The sequence below is a fragment of the Ruditapes philippinarum genome, unplaced genomic scaffold (genome assembly GCF_026571515.1).
Source record: "Ruditapes philippinarum isolate M1 unplaced genomic scaffold, ASM2657151v2 ctg5520_1_1_1_1, whole genome shotgun sequence".
In the NCBI taxonomy this organism is placed as follows: Eukaryota; Metazoa; Mollusca; class Bivalvia; order Venerida; family Veneridae; genus Ruditapes; species Ruditapes philippinarum.
This window is the reverse complement of record NW_026855320.1, coordinates 62,264-72,744: the sequence shown is the minus strand read 5'-3', so window position 1 is coordinate 72,744 and position 10,481 is coordinate 62,264. Positions and strand designations below refer to the sequence as shown.

Below are 10,481 nucleotides of genomic sequence, written 5' to 3'. Positions count from 1 at the left end.
ACCAGGACAAGAAGATGTAGGTAAACGTGAAAGTGCGTCTGCATCGACGTTTGACTTAACACTGCGATAACTGATAGTAAAATCAAAATTAGCTAAAGAAGCTAACCAACGGTGAGACGTTGCATCAAGTTTCGCAGTGGAAAGAACATAAGTCAAAGGATTATTATCAGTACGGACTTGGAAAGAGTTACCATACAGATAGTCTTTGAACTTATCACTCACAGCCCACTTTAGAGCAAGAAACTCTAATTTATGAGCGGGATAATTCCGTTCATTCGGTTTTAACCCACGACTTGCAAAAGCAACAGCTCTCTCTTTACCATCATGCACCTGGTATAAAACGGCACCAAGACCAACTCCACTGGCATCGATATTCAAAAGAAATGGTTTACTGAAATCAGCATATGCCAAGATGGGTGGGGTACTAAGACACTTAAGTAGTAAGTCAAAGGCAGATTGTTGATCAGGACCCCATTTCCAAGGTGTAGCTTTATTCTTGGATTTGCTGGCTTTGTTGGTAGGATGACCAATCAGCAAATCGTTCAGTGGTTTGGTTATCTGAGAAAATCCTTTGATGTACCGCCTGTAGTAACCAGCAAAACCAATAAAGCTCCTTAACTCCTTGATAGATTTTGGGACAGGCCAATTCTTTAAAACAGCAATCTTGTCGGGATCGGTTTCGACACCATGTTCACTGACAATATGGCCTAAATACTTCACACTGGTTCGAAAGAAATCACATTTAGAACCTTTAAGCTTGAGACCAGCTTTCTCCAAACGCTGAAAAACAGAATTAAGACGCTGAAAATGCTCTTCTTTGGATTTAGAAAAGATGATAATGTCATCTAAATAGATGAGACATTCAGTAAGGTTGAGATCACCCATAGCACGCTCCATCAGACGCTGGAAAGTAGCAGGGGCATTGGTTAGCCCAAAACCCATACGGTTACACTCGTAAAAACCGAGTGGACCAACCGAAAAGGCTGTCTTAAACTTGTCGGCCTCCTTCATGGCAACTTGCCAGTAACCTGATCGTAGGTCAAGCTTAGAAAAGAATTTGGCACCAACTAAGCTATCTATGGTCTCGTCTATCCTGGGCAAGGCATATGCATCCTTGATGGTTCTACTGTTGAGCCGACGGTAGTCAATACAGAATCTTAAAGACCCATCCTTCTTACGTACAAGGACTACATTCGAAGAGAAGGGACTATTAGATTCTCTAATGGCACCAGCAGCTAACATATCTTTCAGATGTTCCCTGACTTAAACATACATACCCGGTGGAATACGCCGATAATGGTCCTTGAAAGGAGTAGGATCTGAAAGTTCAATACCATGTTCTACAATATTGGTACATCCTAGATCTGTTGGGCCTGATGAAAAGATATGTTTCCAACTAGAGAAAAATTCATTGGCCTTAACATGTTCATCTACTGTTAGAATATCAGTAGGAACAGAAATACCCAAATCCTCAAGTGACTTGTCTGCATTGTTCATCTTGGCAGTAGAACCTTCAAAAGGATCTATTCTTCTAACGACATCTACATCTTGAAGACGACAAAGAAGAGAATTGGGTTTAATGACCACAGGATGGGCAGACATATTACACATTCTCACAGGTATCCTACAAAAAGAAATTGTAGGTTTCACATGAACAAGGTTTGGACAAACAGATACTGATACATTATTGTCAATATTCTCAGTAACAGCTTCAGACATATTACAAACATTGCGAACCTTGCCAATAACAGTTTTGGTTTCAAAAGGTGGGATCTGAACACTGATATCACTAAGACTTCTGACAGGAAGGCAATTTACAGAAGATAAAACAGTAAAAACATCACTCCATTCAGCTGGTACCTGACAGGTAGGGGCCAAAGTTTTAAGAAAATTTAAAACATTGGTACCTACAATTAAAGGAACTGAAAAAGAATACTTGGTATCCTGAACCACTAACAATGGCACAGAAACAGGGTTAAAATCAACCTTTGGTATACCAATATCAACAATAATATAACCAATGTAAGGAACGGAAGAACCATTAGCACTGGAAATATCCAAACTAAAATCTGTAAGGCTGTGAAGTTCTGGTCTAGGAACTAAAGATGAATAAAAAGATTCACTAATAGAAGAAACCATGCTTCCGGAATCAAGAAGACCTTTACATGAAGTGCCACAAATGAGAACTTCAACCTCATTGGCATGACCTACCAAAGGTGCAATAAATGGGCCTTTAAAAAATGGCTGACCTCCTGTTGGCCCTGTTGAGAAGGTCACTTCCGGTTTAAAGGATTCTCTGGAACCTTATCTGCAACAGACTTGTCATTAGCCTTAGGTGTTTCTTTGGCTGGACCCTGCTCCTTACTCTTATCACTCCATCTGCTCCTATCTTGGTATCCACCCTGGTAGTTTCTGGACTTCTTCAAACCCTGAAGTTCCTTCTCAACAGTGCCAACCCTGGAATTCAGCTGCTTCATCTGGTTGGTCAAATCCTGTAACTGTTGAAGAATCTTATTCTCAACAGATGACATTAACAGGGAAGCAGGTTCAACCTTGACATCTGGAGTTTTCTTACCCTCAGGGGATTGAACATGGGAGGACTTAGCCTTACTCACTGGAAGTGTGAGAGAAGATGGACTCTTCTTATTTAATTCTAAGTCCTGTTCCATCTGTCTGAGCTCCTTCCTAAGTACTCCATAATCATGGATACTTTCAAACTTATACCTAGATACACTTCTGAGATGTTGGTCATACAACCCAGACCACAACCTATTACATAACATCTCATTCTTGGTGGACTGCTCAAACCTAATGTTAGACTTGGACAAAAGCTGTTCCAATCTAAGGCTATAATCTGCAATAGATTCAGCAGGTAGTTGCTGAGCACAATAAAACTTCTCCTTCAGCTTCTCACCACTGGAGACATTACCATAAATACCCTCCAATTCAGACAAAATATCCTGAACAGAAGCATCCTCTCCAAGATGTAAAAGAACTGTACGGGCTTTACCCTTCAGACTCTTCCTGATGGATTCAAGTAAAATATGTTCAGGATACACCGCATTCCTGATCAAACAGTTGATCTCATACCTCCATAAGTCAAAAGCACAATCATCAGGATCCTCACCAGAAAACTCAGGCAACTTAGGTACTCTAGAAGAAAATTGAGCAGGTTGCTGTAAACCATTAGAGTGAGAAAAAGAATACTGTATGGGTGGAGAAGGTATAGGGGGTGGAGGAAGTGGATTATTATCAACAGTGTGTGTATTCACATAAGGTTTAGGAAATGAATATCTGGCAGCAGGGGTACATGAAGACTCTCTCCTGGAACCTGTATTAAACAAAGAATGCCTACTGGGATGGCTGGTACCACATGCACCAGTTCCTGGTAAAGGGGTACCAGTGCTATATCTAGCAGCAAATTCTCTATCAGGGGTATGAGAGGTTTCCCTGGGCAAAGTAGGAGGGGCTGGTGTGCTAGATTCCACATAATAAAGATGGAACTTTCCCGAACGACGGATAATATCAGCATAATGTTCAAGTTCACGGTCAGTATAGCCTGATGCAGTATTATTCAAATCCATGATGACAAAAATTGACAAACAAGGTGACAACTATGGTAGAATTGTGCAAAAATAAAAATCACACAATTCAATTAAATAATATCACTTCTTTACAATGTACAAAAATGATATTTCAAACAAATACCTCTTAAAAGTTATATACTTTTAATACCAAGTACTAGGTGTAGTTACTTTACATTTCAAAAAAAATGTTATGTCTCCCCTAGTACACCATATATATTTCTTTTTAAAAAAAAAGAAAAGAAATATCAACTATACAGGTAGAACGCTATCTCGGGTTAAAGTATTGTAACTGTATATAAAACAATTGCAATAACAAACAAGAATCAAATTCTTTTGATCCTACTGGTACACCATACTTTCAATAAATTTCAAAAGAAATTTCCACTATCTGGTAGAACTGTTTTTAAAAGTACCTGTATAACAAACAAGTGCAACAACAAATTCAGCTCAAAACTATTAGGCGACAGACTTTTGACACCACTAGTATACCTTACCCTTTAGATAAACACTGTAGCACAACTTCTCCTCAAGGTCAAAACTATATCAACATTTACCAAAATAAAACACAAAACCAACTTCAGTTTCTATTTGCTTTAATATAACAACATTTCACATTTCACAATACCTTTCCTTACAGTATTTCGCCAGCAGCTCCAAATAAAAATACTTCCATCGACAAAAACATGAAACAACTTCCACAAAATTTCGCGCAAACTGTCTTGCTAGCAGCACTTATCTGACTCAATATCAAACAAGATCTGCTTTCAAGTATATATCTTCTCAAACTAAATAATTTATAACATATACTAGTTATAAACTATCACTGGTTTCAGTAACTTGTATCAATCAATTAAACCAATTTACAATTTCATTTATTTGAACAATATTTAGCTCAAACTAAAATATTCTTCACACTGATTTATATTCATAGCTGTTGGTGAAATAACTTGTGACCATCTTCTGCACTACAGCATTAACTAACTCATTCCTGTTCAACACCTAAAGTACTAACCGGTATAGAAAATATCCATTACAAAATAATAAAGTCAACCGTCAAAGTCAATTTGTCAATATTGTCACAGGGCTGTAAAAATACTATTTATGAATACTATAACCTACAGTTAAATTAAATGAATTTTGACAGACCACTTCTTTTTTTTTTTTTTTTTTTTTTTTTTTAAACAAACCAGCTGTTGCTATGCAAAACTATTAATGCCAAAATGTAAAAGTATGCCAAAAATACCAAAAGGAAAAATAGCTGGCTGTGTAAGGACAAAATACAGTATGACTATGTAGATACTAGTAAATATCAGTCAAAGTTTACAAAGATATAGGGCTCAAGGGAATATATTATTTATGTTAATATTAATCTCACCAATACCAATTGCTGTGAAATGCTACATGCTTTACTGTGTCTGTTACTGTGAATGGCAGCTGACAAAATCAATGAATTCACTCAGTTCTGGGAAAAAATAATGTAAACAATTACACAATGTACATGTATGATAAAAATGTAAACAAACAGTAACTCAAGTATAAACTAGAACTATCACTAAATGTGATTAATACCCCCACAAGACTGCTTCGGAAATGAGGATGTTACTAGAGGATGTTACTAGTAACAGAATATCTTTTAAAAGAATTGAAATATAGAGTTATGGTTGTGGGCAATTAAAGATAGTTGTGGTTCTTGTATATTGCATTTCCTTTCAATGTGGTTGGCCATTGATGAAGTTTTATTGAATTACTCTGTAATAAGTCCAGAAAGACAAAGAAAAGGAACAAAGGGCAATAACTCTATAAATACTGAAGATGGAGTTATAGTTCTTGTGCACTGCACTTCCTCTTTTTGTGCTTGACCATTGTATGAAGTTGTTTTGAATTTCAACCAGTACGTTTTAAGTTATGCTCCAGACAAGGAAAAGTATCAAAGGGCAGTAACTCTGTATTTTGTCAAAATGGAGTTATGGCTCTTATGCACTGTACTTCCTTTTAATGTCCTTGACAACTGTATGAAGTTGTATTGAATTCCAAACAGTAGTTTTCAAGTTATGCTCTGGACAAGGAAAAGTAACAAAGGGCAATAACTCTTTAATTTGTCAAGATGGAGTTATGGTTCTTGTGCACTGCACTTCCTCTCAATGTGCTTGAACATTGTATGAAGTTATATTGAATTCCAACCATTAGTCTTCAAGTTATGCTCCGGACAAAAAAAAGCAATGGAAAAGTAACAAAGGGCAGTAACTCTGTAATTAGTCAAGATGGAGTTATGGTTCTTGTGCACTGCACTTCCTCTCAATGTGCTTGACCATTGTATGAAGTTATAATGAATTCCAACAATTAGTCTTCAAGTTATACTCCGGACAAAAGAAAGCAATGGAAAAGTAACAAAGGGCAATAACTCTGTAATTACTTTAGATAGAGTTATGGTTCTTATGCACTGCACTTCCCCTTACTGTGTTTGACAATTGTATGAAGTTGTTTTGAATTCCAACCAGTAATTTTCAAGTTATGCCCCGGACAAGGAAAAGTAACAAAGGGCAATAACTCTGTAATTAGTCAAGATAGAGTTATGGTTCTTGTGCACTGCACTTCCTCTCAATGTGCTTGACCATTGTATGTAGTTATATTGCATTCCAACCATTAGTCTTCAAGTTATGGTCTGGACAAAAGAAAGCAATGGAAAAGTAACAAAGGGCAATAACTCTGTAATTACTTTAGATAGAGTTATGGTTCTTGTGCACTGCACTTCCCCTTATTGTGTTTGACAATTGTATGAAGTTGTTTTGAATTCCAACCAGTAGTGTTCAAGTTATGCCCCGGACAAGGAAAAGTAACAAAGGGCAGTAACTCTGTAATTAGTCATGATAGAGTTATGGTTCTTGTGCACTGCACTTCCTCTCAATGTGCTTGACCATTGTATGTAGTTATATTGAATTCCAACCATTAGTCTTCAAGTTATGGTCCGGACAAAAGAAAGCAATGGAAAAGTAACAAAGGGCAATAACTCTGTAATTACTTTAAATAGAGTTATGGTTCTTGTGCACTGCACTTCCCCTTATTGTGTTTGACAATTGTATGAAGTTGTTTTGAATTCCAACCAGTAGTTTTCAAGTTATGCCCCGGACAAGGAAAAGTAACAAAGGGCAATAACTCTGTAATTAGTCAAGATAGAGTTATGGTTCTTGTGCACTGCACTTCCTCTCAATGTGCTTGACCATTGTATGTAGTTATATTGAATTCCAACCATTAGTCTTCAAGTTATGGTCCGGACAAAAGAAAGCAATGGAAAAGTAACAAAGGGCAATAACTCTGTAATTACTTTAAATAGAGTTATGGTTCTTGTGCACTGCACTTCCCCTTATTGTGTTTGACAATTGTATGAAGTTGTTTTGAATTCCAACCAGTAGTTTTCAAGTTATGCCCCGGACAAGGAAAAGTAACAAAGGGCAATAACTCTGTAATTAGTCAAGATAGAGTTATGGTTCTTGTGCACTGCACTTCCTCTCAATGTGCTTGACCATTGTATGTAGTTATATTGAATTCCAACCATTAGTCTTCAAGTTATGCTCCGGACAAGGAAAATGCAACGGACGTCTGGACCGACCGACCGACCGACCGCCCGACCGACCAACCGACCACCGGGTGACTCCTATATACCCCCCCAAACTTCGTTTTTGGGGGTATAATGAAATGTTTCACTACATCCTAATTCAGTACAAAGACTATATGAATATGAAATATATAACTACATGATGTACTGTTACAAATATACTAGAAAAATAAAAGCTTATTGGTAAATGACAATCTGTTAAATGTCAAGAGTCTACTTTCACTTTCAATTCCAACGATGATAATTCCTGATGTAAACAAAGTGCACTATAATTATTTGAAGACGCGTTAAATATGATGATATCTAGTTGAATTAAACCGGTAAAATTAATGTAATCCAAATAAATGAAGAGTTAGATCGATCTATATAATAAACGAATAAAAACAAATCACTCCATGCTACTTAGGGAATTCCATGTGTATATGCAGTGACGTAGCAGAAAAATGTGTAGCGCTAGCTATGGCGTTGATTGGCTGCTCTGAGGAAGTCCTGTGACGTCAAGGGAAACACCTCGATTCGTCCACAACGGCTTCGCCCCAAAAACACAAAAGTCACACTGGCCACCAATTTGTTACCTTCTATATTCGTCGAAGGGTTTTTATAAGTTCTCTCTTGTGGTTGAGACTGTAAAAACACACAGAGGCAGCAAAATAAATAAATAATCAACACAAAGACAGAAGTTAGGTTTTCACTCTACAACTGTAATTCAAATCTTCAGTGCATTTCATAAATATACAAAACCGTCAAAATCATGAAACAAACGATGAATGAGAAAATGAAGAATGAATATATATCAATACACATATATAAGTAAATTACCTGTAAAAACACACAGAGGCAGCAAAATAAATAAATAATCAACACAAAGACAAGAGTTAGGTTTTCACTCTACAACTGTAATTCAAATCTGCCGTGCGCATGCGTGGCGGTAAATCATGAGCGAAAAAATGAGGCCCGTCACCAGTTACTATAGTTAGTGTCTGATATATGATGAATGATATAATGAGGCTATGGGAGTAAATATGAGATGAAGAATGGATGGATAAGGAAGAATATATTTATAAGAAATGCACTATATATCATATTGGATATAATAATGGTAAAGTATATACATGTATATATAATGACAAATGACCCTGTGACATCGTTTTATACAAGTACATGTATTATTAAACAAGAAGCCGATATATTATCTAATGGTATGCCTAAAATACGAAAGTAACTTTATTGACGAAGGTGAGCGTAAGTGACCTGCAATTTTATTGTAAAAGTCAATTAAAACGCTATAATTAATTCATATTTTAAAAGTCATTTTCGCTCACTTTCGTCGATAAAGTCACTTTCGTATTTTAGGCAAACTCTATTATCTATTACTGATTGGAAAGACCCATCTATATTTCATTTCCAAATTGACACGTGTTACAATCCTAATTACAAACTGACTGTAATCACTGAACAGGAGACTTTCTTTGGGAACTATGCGAAGAGTTGACTAACGAAAAGTAAACTTAATGTGTTGCCCACTCTTTGAGGCAGCATACTTTAATTTAAGGAAACAGTATATTTAAATGATAAAATCGTCTTACTGTGTATTGACATAAGTGTGATACGATGAATTCGTTGAGAAAACGCTTTATCACACCCTTCAAACTTAATAAAATGCTTCTTAATTATCCCCAGTGTGTATTGTCATGTATGATCAGATGAATTTCTTTAGAAAACACTTTATCACACACTTCACTATGTTTCATATCGCTAGAGTGTATTGTCCTAAGTAGGTTTTGTGCACTTTGCTATAAAAATGTTTTTTCACACATCTGACACTTATGTTTCTACTAACCAGTGTGTATTTTCATTTGTGTGATAAGAGAAACTCGTGTAGAAAATCCTCCTATACCTTATGTTTCTTATCGCCAGTGTGTATTGTCATATGCATGATAAGATGAATTCCTTGGAAAACGTTTCATTACACACATCACACTTATGTTTCTTATCAACAGTGTGTATTGTCATATGACTGTGTGATCAGATGAATTTCTTTAGAAAACGCTTTATGAAACATTTCCAACTTATGTTTTATATTGCCAGAGTGTATTGTCATATTTCACATTGGTGAGAAAATGTTTTTTTCCACATACTTGACAATTATCAATGTTTCTTCATTGCCTGTGTGTATCGCCATATGTGTGATAAAAGAAACTCTTGCAGAAAATTCTTTATCACACATTACACACTTATGATTCTTGTCGCCCGTGTGTAGCCTCATATGTCTGTTCATAGAACTCATTTGAGAAAATGTTTGATCACATGCTATATTTATAATTCTTTTCACCAGTATGTATTGCCATATGTGTTTTCAGAGAATAGCGGTTAGAAAATACTTTACCACAGAAATAACATAAATGTTTTCTCTCGCCAGTGTGTATTGTCATATGTGTGATCAAAGCACCTCGTTGCGAAAATGATTTGTCACATATTTCACATTTATAATTCTTCTCGCCAGTATTTCTTTCATATGTGTGATCAAATTACTTGGATAAGAAAATGTTTTATTACATATTTTACATTTAAATCTATGTCTTTTCTCGCCAGTATGTATTGTCATATGCCTATTCAAAATACTCTTTTGAGAAAATCCTTTATCACATATGTCACATATATAATTTTTCTCACCAGTATGTGTTACCATATGATTGACAAGATATCGTCCTTGAGAAAATGCTTTATCACAAATTTTACATACATGATCCTTCTCGCCAGTATGTATTGTCATATGTCTATCCAGAGAACTTCGTTGAGAAAATGTTTTATCACATATTTTACATATATAATTCTTCTCGCCAGTATGTGTTGCCATATGTATGATAAGATATCGTTCTTAGGAAAATACTTTATCAGAAATGTCACATACATGATTCTTCTCGCCAGTGTGTATTGCCATATGTGTGATCAAATTACCACGATGAGAAAATGTTTTATTACATATTTTACATCTATGATTCTTGTTGCCAGTATGTATTGTCATATGCATGATCAAAGTATTTTGTTGAGAAAATGATTTATCACATATTTTACATATATAATTCTTCTTACCAGTCTGTGATACCATATGTTTTATAAGATATAGTTCTTGAGAAAATGCTATATCATAAATTTTACATACATGATTCTTCTCGACAGTATGAATTGTCATATGTGTTTTCAGAGACTTTTGTTGCGTAAATCTTTTATCACATCTATGTGTCATTTAAAATAGGATCAGCATCTTATTTCTTTGAACA

The 10,481-nt window shown here is 35.7% G+C and overlaps 1 protein-coding gene across 1 annotated transcript; it reads right to left on the bottom strand.

Moving 5' to 3' along the window:
* Positions 1-1,637: 1,637 nt before the first annotated feature.
* On the bottom strand, positions 1,638-8,345 carry LOC132742926 (uncharacterized). Its single transcript, XM_060731430.1, has 2 exons — positions 7,418-8,345; positions 1,638-5,049 (listed from the first exon to the last, which is right to left on the bottom strand). Exon 2 carries the CDS (start codon positions 3,582-3,584, stop codon positions 2,274-2,276), a length of 1,311 nt encoding a protein of 436 aa, XP_060587413.1. The 5' UTR covers positions 3,585-5,049; positions 7,418-8,345; the 3' UTR covers positions 1,638-2,273.
* Positions 8,346-10,481: the final 2,136 nt, after the last annotated feature.